Source organism: Corythoichthys intestinalis, chromosome 7 (genome assembly GCF_030265065.1).
Source record: "Corythoichthys intestinalis isolate RoL2023-P3 chromosome 7, ASM3026506v1, whole genome shotgun sequence".
Classification (NCBI taxonomy): domain Eukaryota; kingdom Metazoa; phylum Chordata; class Actinopteri; order Syngnathiformes; family Syngnathidae; genus Corythoichthys; species Corythoichthys intestinalis.
Window position 1 is genome coordinate 36,213,003 of NC_080401.1, and position 20,813 is coordinate 36,233,815.

At 38.9% G+C, this 20,813-nt stretch overlaps 1 protein-coding gene across 1 annotated transcript in view; it reads right to left on the reverse strand.

The window, feature by feature from the left end:
* Positions 1-3,832: 3,832 nt before the first annotated feature.
* qsox1 (quiescin Q6 sulfhydryl oxidase 1) overlaps positions 3,833-20,813 on the reverse strand; it is a 55,961-nt gene continuing 38,980 nt past the window's right edge. The window contains exons 12-13 of the mRNA XM_057841483.1: positions 9,426-9,587; positions 3,833-5,383 (exon numbers count right to left, since the gene is read on the reverse strand). Coding sequence (XP_057697466.1) covers positions 4,767-5,383; positions 9,426-9,587 — 779 coding nt within the window. The 3' untranslated portion in view covers positions 3,833-4,766. The remainder of the gene's footprint in view (positions 5,384-9,425; positions 9,588-20,813) is intronic.

The following is a 20,813-nucleotide window of genomic DNA, read 5'->3' on the forward strand; positions in this document are numbered from 1 at the left end:
GTTACATGATAAATAACCGATCCAAAAAAAAAAAAAAAAAAAAAAAAAAAAAAAAGTTTGAAAGGGTAAATATATGAAAAAAAAAAACATCTCAACCACTCCTTGATGTCTGCGATTTCTGCATCACGAGATGTACAAGAAAAAAACCTACTTTACAATGTTACTTTGGGCTGTAACCACCAGAGTGTATTTGTCTTTATTAATTATTTCATTAATTTAGCTTTTATTACCATTAAATTTAAATTCCAAGTTAGCATAACCTATGTGTTTAAAGTAAGCACAACTTACTTTGAAAAGTTGTGTATACATAATGTTAAAGAGAATTATAATACTAAGGGGCTGTGGGATATCAATCGAACTGTTATGTGGCAAGATAACAAATATTAATAAAGTTAACAAAAAAATAAATCACATTCATGAGCAATTATCGAAAATAGATAGAAAATTACGAACATTTCCGAAAGTATTCCGGAAACAGCCGAATGGGGCGGAGACGTCATAACAAGGAAACAATAGGTCGAGGCAGGTGCCATCGTTGTTCATCGACGAGAGAGTTGCGTTCGTGTTTCATCAAAAAAATCGCTAAAATGGTTCAAACCTGTCATGCTATGTGGTGTACAAATAGCCATCTGTCGCAATGTAGTACCCATGAGTTCCCGAACGCGAGAAAAAGAGCTGGACTACGCAGACAATGAGTAAAGTTCGTCAGTGCTAAGAGGGCTAATTTTGCAGACCCAGCCTCCGGCACGGTTTTGTGTGGTGCGCATTTTACTCCTGAAAGCTATACGAACTATGGACAAATTAAATCAGGTTTTGCTAAGAAATTGCTGCTGAAAGCAGATGCGGTGTCACCCATACACGCGCAGCAACCTAAATGTTCCGAGATATCAAGAAAGAGGATGATGACTGGCACTGATGAGACCACCCCACCACCCCAGGCTAAGCAAAGGAGGGGAGCAGCCAAGCTCGAAATGGCCAGAGTGACTAATCTTTTATAATAAAAAACATATCACGCATTGGATATAGGACTGGACACATGTATAAATTATCGCTCGTAAAATATATACAACGAATTCTCTAATCCCATTAATATTTGTGTCTGTTGGCAGAGCGAAAACCTATGATAGCACAATAAATGATAATTATTCTATACATTACTCTATTCTGCAGTTACAGTGTATCAGCTTCACAAAAAGAAATGCAAAACAAACCATTCTGTGTTTCCCACACGATCTGTTGCCGGTGTTTCATCAGTGTGATTGCTCCCCTCAATGTCCGTTTCATTAGGCTGCATTGGCTTTCCGGGATCTCGGGCGCCGGTCGTTTAAGCTTGACAATCGATCCAAATTTCTATCATTTTCTTGGTGTTGCGATGTGTGTAATTACACGAAGTGGCACGATATGAATCCAAAAGGCATGCGTTTGTGGATAAATGATGGAATATTAGCATTTCCCCAGGTGTTGTAATACCCTTTAACAAAACTTTTTTAAGTACTGGTTAGCCATAAATTACATGCCCCACAATTCAAGTTTGCACAGCTTGGTGTTAACTTGATGAATTACGAATACTCAAAATTCTTAAAAACATTGAAACTTTTGTACTTACTTCAATTGTTAAGTTAGCAAAATTTATTGGAAGGTTTATTTTTTTACAGAACAATGGCAGCCAATGAGTTACTGTATTTTACGGATTATAAATGACGATATTTTTCCCCCCATAGTTTGACTGGATCTGCGACTTTTACTCAGCTGTGATGTTATGTCACCCCAGACATACAAAATTGTGCGTTTTTCTTTTTTTGTCTGATGTGATTTATGCAAGTACAAAAAATTATATTAATCAGGTATGGAATGACAAAAATATGACAATTAATGGATTTGTCAGCTTAAGCAAAATGGAAAATGTGAATACGAAGGCAAATTATCTTTATATTGTAGTAAATGCATATACACTGCTATGTGAGGGTGTTTATAACACAATACATCACTATTGTACAGGGTTAGGAAATGGGTGTTTTTATCTCCTTAGGATATATTACAAATTTAATCTGCTGTTGTATGATATAATGGAATACATAAGTATTTCTTCCAAATTTTTTTTTTTAAAAAGATGGTAAACTGAACTAAATAACTCTTTGATGTATATTTTCTTTAAAAAAGTTTCAACTCCTTGATGCCTTAATTTACATATCTAACCATTTTCAACACAGTTTATTTTTGTCTGGGTCGCGGAAGCCAATCCATTTGACTTTGGGCGATAGGCAGACTACACTCTAAACTGGTCACCAGTCGGTCATAAGGCACACAGACAGACAACCATGCACACCGCCACTAAGAGGGAATCGATTCTACGCTACCCGCGCCAAGGGTACCGCTACCACATCAGCAACCTACCTGAATTTACATTTAACAAAAAATGGCGGAATACGTAAGTACACAAAAATGCTATTGATAAAAATATAAATGTAGAAAATCAAAATGAAACTTATACTTATAGAAACGTATAATAAACTGCTGTATTTTAAGCCAAAGAACTGCTGTGTTTGATAGAACAATATGTCTATATGCTGCCATAGCAGTTTCATGGCGCATTAAGCCCCAAAACTATTTTTAATTTGTCCATTGTACCCTGGAGACCGCCGTTTACAGTCACTGCGCAACTGCTTTTGTTTCAACCCAGCCATTAAAAGAATTATATTACTGGAAATGTCTATAATTTTTCTCTAAAAATCATTAATTGATGTCTAATATTTAGTTAAAAAAAAAAAAAATCATAAAATTATTCAGTCGCATATTTTAAACTTTTAAACAAATTCCGTCACAATGAAAAAAATATGGTCTGTAAATAGGTCACAAATATCTACTTCATAACAATCGTAATAATTGTATTTTTTGTTACTGTCGCGTTTTCCCCGAAATTTTAGGTGATAATCGATCCAAACAAAGGAAAAAAAAAAAAAAAAAAAAAAAAAAAAACGTTTAAAAAGGTAAATATTTGAAAAAGAAAATCTTGACCACTCCTTAATGTCTGCGATTTCTGCATTGTGACCCTTGTCATATTACAGTGTTTCACCCATAAAATCCCCAAAAGGTCCAGCTGTGGCCATTCACAGCTGTGTCTTGACACTTGGTGAGACATGCCACACAAGTTTTTGGACCGAAACAAGGTAAGTAATTGTTAATATCTCGTCAAAATCATGGCGTCTTTAAATATGCTCTTATGCTCTCACCTTGAGTTAGGGTTGAATTTTTTTTTTTTTTTTTTTAAATGCCCTCCTGTTCAAAATTTTTTCTTCTTGAGATTTTAAGATTTCCAATGATGTATCACACATGCATATTGGCCAAATTGGGGGTCATAGAGTGGAACTTCAAGTCACCCGAGTGTTTTCTGCCATAGCTAAAAGTGAGGAAATCAAAATTGGAAAAAAAAAAAGATTAAAAATATTAGGAAATAAAAAATATATATTTAAAAAATGAATGTATTAAATGCCTTTATTTTTAATTTTAAAGTTATTTTCTGTATTCTTCTATTTTTACTTCCATTTTTCAATTGAATAATTATTACTTTTCTCTGCTTATGTAGTCCCCCAATGCTTTTTGATGTAAACAGGTAGTCCCTAGGTTACGAAAGTTCCGTTCTTGCGCTGGCGACATAACCTGAATTTCCGGAAGTCGGAATTAACCCTTTGTAAAAAAAAAAAAAAAAAAAAAAAGGCGAAAAAGGCGCTGTAGGAAGGAGAGGCTGGGGGGGGGGGGGGGATATCATGGCAGCTCAGGTCAACAGCATCGCCTCTCTCAAAACAAGCCCGCTGTCCGAACTGAATTATAACGGCTCGGGACTCGCAAGAGGAGTCAGCGCCAGGTTGAAAGCAGCAGTAGCCTCAGGAGAACAAGTAAATGGGATCTGAAGGCGGTTCTCCCGGTCGAAAGCAACTGCAGGACGGCAACGGCGCTGCTCAGGGGAGGAGGGGATCCTGACGTGAAGAACGGCAACAAGGTATTGTTTACGGGACTGAAAAAAACAAAACAAAAAACAAAACAAAAAAACGACTGGAGACTAAATGCCGGACTCTCAGGCGTCATAAAGTCCAAATCACTTAAGTCAGTTACTACGTCCCAACCCGGGGACTACCTGTATTTGTTGAATATAAATTCAGGCGCCAATTCAATTTCTGTTTTGGAGTTCTGTTAAATCAATCCTCAGGTGTGACTTATATTCCGAATAATACGGTAACAATGCCAAACATTGACTGCTTCACCTTCACAAATACAGCATCCATGTTGACGACTCAGAATTGCGACGTAACCATCTCAGATGTGACGTATGTATGTAGGCACTGCAAGACAAATGGATCATGATTTGAGCGCTTACAGTTTGCCATGCAGTTTACTTGTGGAATAAAAAAGTACTCACTTTAACTGCGTATCAATTTGTAATTCAAGAACAGTGGCAAGGATTTCAGATTCAAACAAATATATACTTTTATAACTTCAGACAGAATAAAATACTCATTGACATCAATAGACGCCCAATTCATTCTAACTGGGAGGCCTTTCCCAGGAAAAATGGATTAGATGTCTATCGCCGTCAATCGCAGTCAAATCATAAAACTAAGGAATATCTTTTTTCTAATTTAAAAAAATATGACAGAATCACAGCAGTAAAATGTCCACGACAAAAAGAAAAAAAATGTTCTCCTTCATTCACACCAGCTCCGCTGATGAAAATAAACATTCATATGCACCAATTGTGTCTCACAACCGGATCAGGGCAGTGACACTTTGGCCCGCCGTAGACGCAGGCGTGTTTTAAAGAAGATGTACATGGCGAGGAGACACGTGGACGACATGAAATAGAGGATGACGCACAAGCTGACGTCTACTTTAGAGAAGCCGATGCTTAGCATGGACATCCAGCGGGCTCTCCGGGCCAACCCGCCGTCGTCTGATAAATCTCGTTCGTCAGAAGCCACGTTCGGGTCAATGAGCACCGCACCCAGCCTGGAGTCTCGTTCCTCCCGGTTCCTCTGCAGGGTGCGTCGCTTAACCCGGCTGGACGTGGCCACTTGCGCAGCTTTGGCCTTGAAGTGCCGGTTGACAACGGAGTCCAGGTCCACGATGTCCTCCCGCACTTCTCGCGGCTTCATCCCCACGATGCTCGGCCGCCGGATCATCTGTCGTCGATCGCCGTCAGGCTCGAGGGCCTTACCGGCTTCTTCATCTTCGTCTGCCACTTCCTCCTCTTCCTTCTGAGCAGCAATATTGGGAGCGTTCGCCTTCTCTAAAGCTTCCCTTTCGATGCGCTTCTGAGCCTCTGTTTGCAGCAAGCTAGCGTGTTTCAGCTTCTGCTTGGCCAGAACCTCACTTTCGTCCTCCAGGTAGTCTGATGAGGCAAACAAGAAAAATGTGTATGTCATTTTGAGTTAGTAAAGACGGCACAGTTGTCAAATAGGGCTGCAGCTATCTATTATTTATAGGGCTGTCAAATTTATCACGTTAACGGGCGGTAATTAACGTTTTTAATTAATCGCATCAAAATATTTGAAGCAATTAACGCATGCACGGAACGACCTGTTCATGCGTTGCCTCAAATGGTTTCCAATGACGCCGTTTTAGCACATTGAGAGCGAAAAGGCAGAGAAATGCGAGCGGACACAGGCGTTCATTAGACCGCGCTCTTTACTGGCTTAAGCTTTGGGAGCTACTACTAACAGTCATGGTTGCCCAACTTCCCATCATGCATTTGGGCGGAGCAAGAGATAATCTTTTTCTTAACACGCTTAATAGAACACAACACAGAACATATTGTATACCATTTGCAGCCACTACTAACAGTCCAACTTCCCATCATGCATTTGGGCAGAGCAGGAGACGTTCTTTTTTTTTTAACACGCCTAATTGATACTGTATACCATTTGCAGCCACCATTGACAGTCATGGTTGCCCAACTTCCCATCATGCATTTTGGGCAGAGTAGGAGACGTTCTTTTTCTTAACACGCCAAATTGAACACAACACAGAACATACTGTATACCATTTGAAGCCACCACTGACAGTCATGGTTGCCCAACTTCCAATCATGCATTTGGGCGGAACAGTTAAGTCGCTATAGTATCATTTAGTGAAAGCACAACAAAAATAATATTCCTATCTCTCAAAAAAATAATGTTAAAAAAAAAAGAGCCCTTAATGCAAAGAGAACTGGCATTCCCAATCAAAATAGCTATACAAAATACACATAAAACTTACACAGACTTTGCCTTGGCAAGATCTCTAATTAATTTAAAACTCGCCATTGACACCTTGTGGTTTATTTCAATCACTACCTTACGTTAGGGTTGTTCCGATCATGTTTTTTTGCTCCCGATCCGATCCCGATCATTTTAGTTTGAGTATCTGCTGATCACGATATTTCCCGATCCAATTGCTTTTTTTTGCTCCCGATTCAATTCCAATCATTCCCGATAATTTTTAATATACATTTTGGCAATGCATTAAGAAAAAAATGAATAAAACTCGGACGAATATATACATTCAACATACAGTACATAAGTACTGTATTTGTTTATTATGACAATAAATCCTCAAGATGGCATTTACATTATTAACATTCTTTCTGTGAGAGGGATCCACGGACAGAAAGACTTGTAATTCTTAAAGGATAAATGTGACTTTGTATATTGTGACAAAATATTGTCATCTAGTGTATTTGTTGAGCTTTCAGTAAATTATACTATAGCAATTTAACTGTTCTGCCCAAATGCATGATGGGAAGTGGAACCATGACTGCGCGTAGTGGCACCAATTGATATATCTTCTCTGCGTTGGGAAATAACTAGGGTTGTTCCGATCATGTTTTTTTGCTCCCGATCTGATTCCGATCGTTTTAGTTTGAGTATCTGCCGATCCCAATATTTCCCGATCCGATTTATTTTTTTTTGCTCCCGATTCAATTCCAATCATTCCCGATAATTTTTCCCGATCATATACATTTTGGCAATGCATTAAGAAAGAAATGAATAAAACTCGGACGAATATACACATTCAACATACAGTACATAAGTACTGTATTTGTTTATTATGACAATAAATCCTCAAGATGGCATTTACATTATTAACATTCTTTCTGTGAGAGGGATCCACGGACAGAAAGACTTGTAATTCTTAAAGGATAAATGTGACTTTGTATATTGTGACAAAATATTGTCATCTAGTGTATTTGTTGAGCTTTCAGTAAATTATACTATAGCAATTTAACTGTTCTGCCCAAATGCATGATGGGAAGTGGAACCATGACTGCGCGTAGTGGCACCAATTGATATATCTTCTCTGCGTTGGGAAATAACTAGGGTTGTTCCGATCATGTTTTTTTGCTCCCGATCTGATTCCGATCGTTTTAGTTTGAGTATCTGCCGATCCCAATATTTCCCGATCCGATTTATTTTTTTTTGCTCCCGATTCAATTCCAATCATTCCCGATAATTTTTCCCGATCATATACATTTTGGCAATGCATTAAGAAAGAAATGAATAAAACTCGGACGAATATACACATTCAACATACAGTACATAAGTACTGTATTTGTTTATTATGACAATAAATCCTCAAGAAGGCATTTACATGATTAAAATTTCTCTCTGAGAGAGGGATCCACGGATAGAAAGACTTGTAATTCTTAAAGGATAAATGTGACTTTGTATATTGTGACTAAATATTGCCATCTAGTGTATTTGTTGCGCTTTCAGTAATTGATACTGTAGCCATTTAACTGTTCTCCCCAAATGCATGATGGGAAGTGCAACCATGACTGTGCGTAGTGACACCAATTGATATATCTTCTCTGCGTTGAGAAATAACATATGGTGTTAAAAAAAAGACCAACTACTACCTTTCTTCCCCACATTGCTTCACACGAAATTTTTAATTGTTGAGAGGGGGATTTTAAGGCTTTAGCCAATTAAATAAAGGCTCCAAAGACTGCCTAAATTCACTCTACTCAATTTACACTGCCTTTCAGCTCTATATATAGGTAAAACGGCGCCTTTATAGATTGAACGCGACAATGCGTGAGTGGTTCGTGCAGCGCATGCGTTAATTGCATTAAATATTTTAACGTGATTAATTTTTTAAAAATTTATTACCGCCGTTAACGCGATAAATTTGACAGTCCTACTAAGACTCTGGATGAGTGTAAGACATTTTGTCTGTAACGTGAAATACAATTAGAAAACGATTTAATTGAAAAATATATATATATGTATTAAAAAAAGGCATGTCCGATATTTTTTTGCCGATTCCAATACTTTGAAAATGACATGATCGGACCCGATCGATCGGGATGCTGATCGATCGGGACATCTTTAGAAATAACATAGGGTGTTAAGAAAAAAGATCAACTACTACCTTGCTTCCCCACATTGCTCTCCACGATATTTCTGATTGTTGAGAGAGGGACTGTAAGGCTTTAGCTAATTAAAAAAATGCGCCAAAATTCACTTTACTCATTTTACGCTGCCTTTTAGCTCTATATATAGGTAAAACGGCGCCATAATAACTTGAACGCGACAATGCGTGAGTACGTCGTGCAACGCATGCGTTAATTGCTTTAAATATATTAACGTGATTAATTTAAAAAAAAATAATTACCGCCGTTAACGCGATAAATTTGATAGCCCTACTTTAAGCCAAAACTAAAGACTCTGGATGAGTGTAAGGCATTTTGTCTGTAACGTTAAATACAAATAGAAGACGATTTAATTAAAAATACATATATATTAAAAAAAAGGCATGTCCGATATTTTTTTGCCGACTCCGATACTTTGAAAATGATGTGATCGGACCCACACTGTGGAAAAACGGCAGGGAGCCCGATGTGACATCAACGCTCGGCGAGGTCAACAATTGCGAGCTACTGGTTTTATTTTTTGATTGAAAATTTTAAAAAATTTATTACAACGAAAACATTGAGGGGTTTTAATATAAAATTACTATAACTTGTACTCAAAAGTATCTTTTAAGAACTACAAGTCTTTCTATCCGTAGATCTCTTTAACAGAAAGAATGTTATTAATGTTAATGCCATCTTGTGGATTTATTGTTATAATAAACAAATACAGTACTTATGTACAGTATGTGGAATGTTTATGTCCGTCTTGTGTCGTATCTTTCAATTCCAACTATAATTTACAGAAAAATATGGCATATTTTAGAGATGGTTTGAATTGTGATTAATTTATTTTTAAGCTGTGATTAACACGATTAAAAATTTTAATCGTTTGACAGCCCTAATTATCTAAATAATCGATTAATCTATCAGATTAGGAACATTTAATGGGCTGCAGAATAAATTTTAGAAGATGTAAAACAAAGGTTTGCTAAGATTGCACTTTCATTACTGTAGTCCTCAATGAAAGATTTTTTCACACCTGTGAGGATGCCTTCCGCAGAGTAGTATTTCTGAAGGAAGAGCAGAACCTGCTGCGTATTCCACTTGTGCTCCCCGTTGTCCTTCACCGTGTGGCAGTCTGCACACAAGTCAGGTGGAGGCCACTGGATCTTTGGAAATTTGGGGTCCTCGCTTAAAGCGCCTGAAAGGAAGGGACGAGAATTTCATAAAAGTCGATTTTTGACATTATTTATCATGCCTAACTAGTTTTATCAGTATTGAGAAAGCAAGCAACAAGCACAAGGTCACGGTGAGTGGTTACACGCTTTGATTTGAGGACATGAGTGCTTTGAGGACTGGATGCAATCTGTGTTGAAGCCATTTCATCTTGTCACAGCCACCATAAATCTTAGGGCCTATATGCATACGTGCATGTAGGTCTTTTAAGAGTGTGTATGTAAATCACCTGTCTGTGTCTGTGTGCATGTAATCTACCGATTGATATTGGTGTGTGTGTGTGTGTGTGTGTGCGTGTCTGGCAATGATCAATGGGCTTCAGGGATGTCCCGGTGGGAGGGGTGCTGAGATAATAGATGTGACCAAAGTGGACAGCTTCCCCACTCCCACACACGCGCCCTTGTTGAGAGGCAGCAGACCTCACTGGAGCCGACCACCTGTCTGGTCCCCTCGTAGCGCTTTGAAAGTGAAGTCCAATCTTCAAATTGAACATGAGAGGAAGAGAAGCTTCAGAGGGGACGCATACAACTAATGATTTTTTTTTTTAAAGTGTTTTTTAAACACCTTTTTTAATTTGGCAGTTACAACGGCACACAAATTTGTTCTTGCGTATTCATAGACATTTTGGTTGGAAAGAGAAAGGACGCATGCAATGTCCTAACTGGAAAATATTGTCAAAACTATTATACTGTAATTTTCGCACTATAAGGTGCACCTGACTATAAGCCACCACCCACCAAATTTGACATGAAAATGACATTTGTTCATAGATAAGCCGCACTGGACTTTTAACTACAGCTGTCCTCAGTGTATTAAGGGATATTTACACCACAAGACTTTAACCGGTAACACTTCCTTTGACGGGGGCATCATATGTCATAAGACCAAATGAACCACCATGAAGCTTTGAACCAACTGGCTGCAAAGCTTCATTGTTTCAAGAAGCTTCATTTGGCTATCCCTGCTCCGTTGGGGGAAACAGTCAACCTCTGCTGCCACCTGCTGTCAACACTTGTTGTCCAACATGCCTCCTATCATGCATTGCAGCGCTACAGATGTAAATAACCATCAAAATTCATGTTCTGTGCAAATTATTTCTTCAGTTACTGTTCCGGTTGTTTCATTACTTGCTAGTTATGGTATTAGGTATCTCTTTATTTGAAAGAGCTGCCATAAGACTGTCATTAGACATTCATAATTATGAGACGACACTGTCATGATCATTAATGAATGCTTACAACAGATGTCATTGAGTGTTATCCGGCACATTATCTCACTTTTGAATGGATGTAAAAGAGCCGAGCTGGACATAATTGGAGTTAGTGACATAATTTGCCGGGTGACACTTAATGACATCTGTCATAAGCATTCAGTAATGCCCGTGATGGTGTCATGTCGTAATTAATGACAATCTAATCTTATGACACCGCTGTCAGATAAAGTGTAAAGTATTAACCCAAATAAATCAACAAATAGGCCGCAATGGACTATAAGCCGCAGGATTCAAAATGAAGGAAAAAAGTAGCATCTTATTGTCTGAAAATTACGGTACATTTGTCTAAATGTGCTTGGATCTTATTATAAGGCCCACTAGTGTGTCAACGTAGTGCATTTGTCAGTTATTGTTTAACACTGAAATTGTTTAATTAATTAATTATGTTTTGTCATATTTAAGGGTTTGATGAATGACGATTGTGTGTCTTGACCGCTTTTCTGGAGAAGTAGAAAACAGTTGAGCGCCAATAAACACAGGTTGGGGGTCATTAAATACAACCAGAATTTGTACTTAAGGCGAATTTTGAGTGTGTCTTTGAGTCCAAAAAACTAAAGAAGTCAGTTTAGCATGAAACCTTCAGGCTTCTGCTGAAAAGCATAAATCGCATCATCCACAGAATTGTTGTATATCGCCATATATTTGATGATTTACACCCTAATACATATCTGTAAACAACAACTTCCTGACAAATACGTACATATAAAGGTATAAAAATCAATGAATCCCTAACTTTAAGTAAACAAACCTATACATAGTGTACAGAATCCAGTAATATATTGCACATTGTCACCTTAAGGCACTGTCAATTTACACCCACCACACTCGCCAACACCCTTTCCCCTCTGCTGCTCAGTGTGAATCTCAATCACATGCATGTGTGTATGGACTCTGCATATGCTGCTTTACATAAAAGATACATTCATTTTCTGTCCTGGATGTGCTGTAGCCTGTGGAGTGTGGTAGAGGTGGGAGGGGTTTTTATACATTTCAGCAGGCAGATGAGAGGGAACGCACATGCATGCACGCTCCCCTCATTCTAATCAGTTTGCCAGGTTTGTGGCCAGGGTGACTTTAGCCATAGCAGCCATATTGAGATTGCCACCGTGGCCTGTCATCAGTGTTCATGCATACATATTCATGAGGTGTAAATACCTATTGTTCGGGTTCGAAGTGAATCACATTTTGGTGCCATTGCCAGCGATAGATGTCCAATTCCATTTGACCGGGACGGGGCTGGCAGCGAATGATCGCAGATTATTAGTGTCTGATTTATATCATATTTGTAGCACTTTGGAGGCCATTTCTTCCTACCATGTTTGACGACGATGCGCTTCATAGTAGATAACTGTGAAGAGGCTCAAAGACGATTTGGATAACTTTTAGCTCAACGGTGTCTTTAACCCTTTCAAGGACAGCGGTCACTACATCATTTAAGAAGTTATCATTATATGAACTCATTCACTCTCAGCCCAGTTCATAGAGTATGCGTTTTGGTAGACTGTAAAAGAAGGAAATTGATATTGACCATTCCATTGCTTCCAACCCCTCCCAGTGAAAATAAATTGCATGTCTACTTCTGTCAATGGCAGCCAAAGAGTGAAGTTATGTGAGGTCAGGGCATTTATAAAACTAAACAATAAATAATCAAAATACCCAGAGCAATATTTGCATAGGCCACATTTTATTTGAATTTGTCTTTATTCTTCTTTATTTCATCTAATTTTTAAAATTCTATTTATGAAGATGTATATATTATTATTACTGATGTTTTTAGTTTAAATTATGTTAATGATGATTTTTTTTTTTTTTCCCGAAATGGATCATTCACTTTAAAATAATCTGTATTTAAATATTTTTCTATTGCATCGCAAAATACATACTGACAACACTAATACAGTGGTACTTCGAGATACAAAGTTAATTCGTTCCAGGACCTTGTTTGTTTATCGAAATGGTCATATGTTTAGCAGGATTTTGCAATAAGAATACATTATAATTCCATTAATTCATTCCACAGGCCGAAAACCTACAATAAATCCCTAATAAATGCTGCTGGTGTTATTGTAAATAGAAATTACACAGACCAAAACAAATAAATTATGAAAATTGGATTAATAATATAATAATAGTAGTAATAATAATACCTGTAATAATGTAACGAATCGGGTTGTAATTTGTCGTGTTTTGCGTAGTGGACCTGAACGCACCGTGTGGCTGACTTGACAGAGTGAGAGAGGACATTTTACTTTCACTTTGTTCATCTGTGGCAGACAGTAAGCATGTTGTGTTGCACAAGCTCTCAAATAAATGATTAAAAACTAGGGTTGGGAATCTCTAGCATGAAGCCGATTCGATATGTACACAGGTTACGATTCGATTAAAAAAACGATACATTTTTAAGGCCGAGCGATTCGATTCAGTTTAAGAGCGATATGGTTCGATACAGATTAAAAAACGATACGATAGTAAACATTTGTTGTGTGTGTTCGTACAGTATTTTAAACATATAAAAAAAAAACACATTTCTAATAGCAAAATTAAACAACAAAATTTCATACCAATGTTATGTTTTATTTTTTTAATGAAAAAAAAAAAAGGCTTACTATATGACCGTCATTTTGTTGGATGGGATTGATAATAAAATAAAACTCCAGTGACAGACAACAATAAAGTGCAGTAATTCAATTACTGTATTTCCTGGTGTTTTGAACAAAAGAGGTAAGTCATTTAAGTGCAAACTTTCAATGTAAACATCTTAAAACAAAAAATATTAATTTCTAGGGCTGGGCGATATGGCCTTAAACATGTATCACGATAAATTGAGCAGATTTATCTCGATAACGATAAATGACGATAAATTCGCCCAAGCGTACTGTTATATAATTTGAAAATCTGAATCAATGCATGAAATACAGATTAACTGTTTCTTGTTGATTTATTTACCAGCATTCAATTTCATATACTGTATTTAACAATTGTACATGCAGTCTAAACATTAAGTTTATAAAAATGTAATGTAAGCAATAAGTATTCAAGTATGAACATTTATAACAGCGTGTATGACTTGAACAATGTACATTATCAAAATCAATATGCCTGTGCAATCATGTCATTGTAACACAAATGACTTGCAGCTTGAACAGTACACTTCAAAAAGACAACTTATTGTTAATGGCTGCTGTGACATAATTATTAAATACAAGTGTTTACATTATGGTTTCAGGGTCCCCCCCAGTGCATTTTTTAATAAATGCACGCACAAATGAACCCCCAAACAAACAGAGAGAGACACACACACATTAAAGCTATATTGATCTTCTTCAAATGAAACGCTTAAGATTTTATGATAGCAATAATGACACAGAAATAAGCACATACAGAAAAATAGCTGGGGCCATTTCTCGGTCATTATAAATTTCGCCGTTGGATTGTACTTTAAGCTGAATGCTTTACCATCACAAAAGCTATCAAAGAATCACACACAGACAGATACAAAATAATGCCACATAGTAATTGCTAGATGCAGTCCGTGCCCAATCCACTCATTAAGTTCAGCCGTTTCGACAAGTTAGAGCCGCTATCCGACTACATCACGTTCATTTGTAGCGTTAGCCGCTAGCTAGCGTTAGCCTGGCTACCAGTAGAAAGCACTGAAAGCACCATCTCCGGAAATCGTGAGAACAGCAGGGAGGACAGCGGGTGAAAGCCCGTCTGGATGCCACCAAGAGTCTACTAAATGTCGGTTAAAAGTTTGGTGAACCTCCCTTAAGCCACACTCCATCACGTTTTGTTTGTAGCGTTAGCTGCTAGCGTTAGCTTACTGGGCTTTGTTTGATTGGCTCCTTGATGATCACGTGACTCCCTACGTAAGCCCATTGATTGTTTCTTAAAGGGGAATGAACATAGACGAACAACACAGAATCAAAGCGGGATGAAAAGACTATGTTTTCTTGTTTTATTAATTTACCGAATTTACCGACATGGTCAAAATTACGTCGGTCATCGTTAAGAATTTCGGTGACGGTAAATTTTCGGTTTACCGCCCTGCTCTAATATGCAGCAGCTCTAGAAAAAAAGAATTAAACCTGCTAGTATTATCATAAATAAATACTAAATTATGCTTTACCACTGGTATAATTGAGGGAATAAAAATATGGCATTTTAGACAGATAGGTCACTAATCATTACTTTAACCTTATACACAGCAAAGTCTTTCACTTATGCCTGTGCTTCTACATTTTTTTATTCCTCATCACTGTCCATATCTTTTTTGAAGGGCAGATTTTTTTTGTGGAAGATCAACTAATCCACATGTTCATGTTTAAGTAGACTGGGTTTCGTGGAAACAAAATCTCCAGAGAGTCGCGCTGCCCTTTCCACCATTGTAGTGGGTTCTTTTTCAGGGTTAAAAACTCACGATCTCTGTACCGCTCCACACTTCACACAAGCTTTGTCCCATATGAACAGATCTGGCTCCCTGCATCACTTGAAAGTCCGACTTTTGTTTTCCTGGGTGCGTTGAAAATCAATTGCTGCACGTCGCTGCCTTCTGTGCTCAAACTGTTCATTGTTTTAGCATGTTGCTTCGTTGCCACTACTAGTTTCGTTTTGGGTTGTGAAGTAAACGCTACGGAGCGTGCGTTACAGTGGTTTTGTTAGCTCTCGCGTTATGATACGCCCATGACGATCGGGTAATGACGGCGACTAGTAGCGGTTCTGCCGAAATGCATGGGAAGTTGAGGCAACCACGACTGTGAGTGGTGCTTGTCCATATCATATGCGTGCGGTCTCAAGCTAAGTGCGTTGTGTGATGAATGACACAAGTGCAGCATGTGAAGTCAAAGCTAAATTATTATCATATTAAGCATTGCATTGACCTAGGCATTAGAAGCCGATTCTTGTGCTCGCAATAGCCGAATTCTATCTCTACTATCGGTTCATTGAATATTTAAAGTGCCTGTGACACGAAAAAGCATGTTTATTTCATAATACACGCGGTATTTTATGCTCCTGAATGATATGGACCGCTTGGATGTGTGTGGAAGCGATCGCTATATTTATTTAGTTTTTTTAATCCCGCGCCAGGAAAATGAGTGACTTCCGGCTTCGGTCTTGCATTGAGGAGGAGGGCGCTGTGACGTGTACGGTAGAAGACGTCCTCTTCACGCTACAGTGTACTGTTGTGTATGAGGACGAAGGATTCAACTGATTTTGCGGATTAATATGTTTATTTTTCACATCACGCCAGCCAAACGGCTGCAGAAAAATCATTCTGTATGAGGGAGAGGCGTATGCGCCTTTTTGGAGTTTCAAAAGGTTCCCATTCACCGTGGATATTTACTGTGGGACCATTGGACTTACGAGGAAGTGAGTAAACATCTTGTTTTGTATTATGTCAAATACGAATACAGCGATTACAAAGTAAACACTACAAACTTCCTTTAAATGAAGGACTACTTACGTTTGATCATTGATAGGCATGTAAAAAGCTCTCCTAATGCATTAGCAGCAGCACGTTAGCTGCGTTAGCTCCAGCCACCCTCCTCCGGGGAACGAACTGTAAATTGCTCTCCGCCGGGCGGTTTGCCGATCCGCTAAGACATTCGACAACCGGGTCGTCATGTCAAATAATCCAGGATAGCTTTGTGTGATTTTCCGCTTTGAAGACTTTGAAACATCACTCGGTTCGGGTTAGCATGTCGGCTAGCTGTCACTCCTTCTGGTTTGTTTACATTCTCCGAAGCCAGGGAAGGGAAATGACATATGTCCGATTTAGGTGTCATAAAATATCGTTCGGAAGGTGCGACAGTAAAGGTGAAGTCGACAGTTTTGACCATTATGTAGTAATTTTGCCATGTCGTCTTGAATAAATGGATTTTTATTATTTCATATTCCATTTAGCACAAGATTGTTATTTGTCTTGACCATGCCATTTATTTAGCAATTGGGGAAAATACTTGGATAAAAAGAATATCCTGTAAAAATATGGAAGTAAAGAGACAGAAACAATGACATTTTGCCGCTCTCTTCGTCGCGTTTTCCTCATTGTGAATAGTTCCCCCTCGACGGGCTGACTGGTCCTTCTCAAGCCATTTATATAGCTATTGGGGAAAAATACTTGGATAAAAAGAATATCCTGTAAAAATATGGAAGTAAAGAGACAGAAACAATGACATTTTGCCGCTCTCTTCGTCGCGTTTTCCTCATTGTGAATAGTTCCCCCTCGACGGGCTGACTGGTCCTTCTCAAGCCATTTATATAGCTATTGGGGAAAAATACTTGCATAAAAAGAATATCCTGTAAAAATATTGGAGTAGAGAGACTGAAACAATGACATTTTGCGGCTCTCTTCGTCGCGTTTTCCTCGTTCTGAACAATTCCCCCTCAATGGGCTGAATAGTAAAACCGATGAGCCCAGTCTACCGCTGACGTCATCCACCTGTTGGGGACGCTAAAGCCCTATAATGGTAGGCGTGGCTAACCGGCAGATTAAAAGACTAATTTCTCGTCATCTGCGCTTTGCTAAATTGTTGTATATAGTCGAATCATCTCAAAATATGATTCTAATTCACATAATAATGCCATTTAAGACTTTTTTTCTGGTGTCATATGCTCTTTAATGGCTAATTACTGTCGAATGTTAAGTTTACTATCGATACAGCTGTATCTCTCACCTGTAAAACCGGATATCCGGTTGTATCGGTTTATCGTTCTCAAGCTTATTAAAAAACCTGATGAAGCTGGTGATGTTTTTGGCGATGCCACCACAATCATAATTGTCACCTCAACTTAAGAAGACTGGCGAACGGAGGTCGGAGGAGAACATTCGTGATTGTAGACATTCTACAGCCGTACTGTCGAGCCAGTTCACGGACGGCACACCACGCTCATATTTTTATATCCTTTGCATCTTCATGTCAATGGCAAGCCACACCTTTTTCCCGTTTTAACCTCCTGCAGTAACATTCTTGTAATCCATGTTGATTTCTCTCACAAGAAAATCCACTGTGCATCCATCTTGCAGGAAAACAAAGAAACTGAGGCGCTGTCTTAAATCGTCAGACGTAGAAACAAATGGCGAGTCAAATTTTACGTCGGATGTCGAAAACATCGTGTGTCGAAGCGATCATATGTTGAGGTACCACTGTACTACACTTGGGTGTAAAATGGGTGCTGCAAAATATTGTCATGTGGGCCTCAATTGGCCCCTGGGCCGCAGGCCTGAGATGTCTGTCCTTTATAAATGTAATAAAAACATTTAAGAGAAAGGAAAATAATAATTCATACATGAAAGAGTTGAATGACTAATTATGAGAAATTGCTGTCCATTCATTTGATCATCGATTAGTCAATTAATTCTTGTAGCCCGACAGTAAAATGCATCTCCCGCTCAGCCTGTTGACAAGCAGCAACAGGACTGAGACTCTGTCACCCTTCTTAATGCGGCCCGCACGAGGAGGCATCACAGGGCCCTGGGGCCTCTTTGTTGCCAGCTAAATGAATTGTTTAGCCGCTTTACAGATCGCTCCTCTTTCATGCATGGCCGCTCCTGAAAGGCGGAGCCGGCGGCCGGCTCAACAGCTTCACTTAGAAACGGCGGAGGAGGGGGCGCGTGTCTGAGAAAGCGGAACGTGCGCTGTCACTCACTGCCGAAAAACCTCAGACGATTGCATCCTTGCTGCCTCTCTTTCCTTTTGATTCACCGCGATGATCCCCAGTGGTAACAAGTTACCCTCTACTAAGGCAGCAACACCCCCCATGTCATACTGTTTGCCACCTGCTGTCCCACAATAACTTGGGAATTGCTGTGTATGTGTGTGTGTAGGAAGAGAGGTGGTTCCTGGGGGAGCCATCCTGCTGGGGTGCTGCGCTATCACTTGTCAAGCTGAGGTTATGAGTCTCAGGGGAACAGGGGGGTCTACTCAAGACACAGGAAGAGAGGAAAGACGGATTGAAGCGGTGAGCAGTGGTCTGGGGGGTCTGAATAGTGTTTGAGTGTCTGGGGAGTAGACACACGCAGAGGCGGGTGTCCCGTTGGCCCACACTGTTCAGGACACAAGCTGTCCCAGTGATAGAAGAGGGGGGCGGTCTGCACAAACAAAAGATAGTCATTTAACAAAGTGGGCTGTTAATGACAACGCCGGGTCTAATAAAATCAGGGGAACAAAGACGAGGGAGGAGGTTTTCGCTCTTTTAGGAGTAATATACTTTAGTCATACAGTCAAACAAGAGTGTTTACAGTGCACTTGACTGAGTATATGCTGACACAAATGTGTATTTTACCCAGTGTGAGTTGAAAAAGCGCAATCAAAACCAATAGGAATTAAAATGGCGGTCAAGTTAATACAAAGCAACAGGTGATAATAAAAGTCAAGTCTTGATGGAAAACAAGTTAACAATGTTCATTTGAATTTTGAAGTAAAAATGACTCCAGTTTAAGTAATGTGAACTCAACATTCTATGTAAATTGTTCGTCATTTCTTGTTAATATGTAATATTTTGCTCCAAAAGGGGATCAAACGATAAGCAGTGGAGCGCATGGATAATTAAAGTAACCACACGGACTGACAGGTCAATTGCCAATGTGTTCTTTGGAAGGCATCGAGAGTGAAGCTGCAACCTTTCTACAGAACTTATTATTTCAAATTCAGTTTACTCTGGCATAGAAATATATCCTACATAATTTATCATGTTAATTAAATTAGTTAATAATGTTCACAATATTAACATGATGAGTTAGGTCTGTTCAAAGTAAGCTACAAATTGGAAGAATTTGTACTGTCAACTTGAAATCTTTAGTTAGTATGACAAGTAGGAAGTTTTAGAGTGGGGTAAATAAATATTTAGTCAACCACTAATTGTGCAAGTTCTCCCACTTGAAAATATTAGAGAGGCCTGTTATTGTCAACATGGGTAAACCTCAACCATGAGAGACAGAATATGGAAAAAAAAAAAACTGAAAATCACATCGTTTGATTTTTAAAGTCCGTGTTGCCCAACGACAGCCCCAAAACATCACTGCTCTAAAGGAGATCTGCATGGAGGAATGGGCCAAAATACCAGCAACAGTGTGTGAAAAGCTTGTGAAAAGTTACAGAAAACGTTTGGCCTACGTTATTGCCAACAAAGGGTACATAACAAAGTATTGAGATGAATTTTTGGTATTGACCTAATACTTATTTTCCACCATGATTTGCAAATAAATTATTTAAAAATCAAACAATGTGATTTTCTGGGTTTTTATTACACATTCTGTCTCTCATGGTTGAGGTTTAACCTTGTTGACAATTACAGGCCTCTCTAATATTTTCAAGTGGGAGAACTTGCACAATTAGTGGTTGACTAAATAGTTATTTGCCCCACTGTATATATTTTACAAAGAATTGTTTGTATGGGAATGTGCCAAGTTACAGGGGTCGACAACGTAATTGGCCCGGTGGCCTGGATGTACTTTTAAAACCGTCAGGGCCACCAGAATGCTCCCACCTCTGGCCTGATGGGGCCAGTAAAAATAATGCGTTGATTAAAAAAAAAAAAAAAAAATCTCACTTCACCTTAATTCCCAGAGGTGCCATTTTTTGAGGATGTTACGCTATCTTGATCAAGACAACCTTTAGTCTATGCAGCAGCAGCAGCCATTGCTCTCCTCATTCGCTCACTCCCACATGAACGCGCGCAACCTGATTACTGCTGATGATTGATAGTCAGTATTTTAGTACCCACCTAACATTATACAACAGGACGACATGTTTCTGAAAACCCCAGCACCTGGCCAAGCACCGGGGGGAAAAAAAACACGAAAGCGCCGCCCAGGCACGGGGCTCTCCCGCGGCCCCCCTCCCCCGGAGTTCCCAAGAAAAAAATGTTTTTTTCTGTGTGTATTTGTTTCCTGAAAAAATTATACTATGTAGGTAT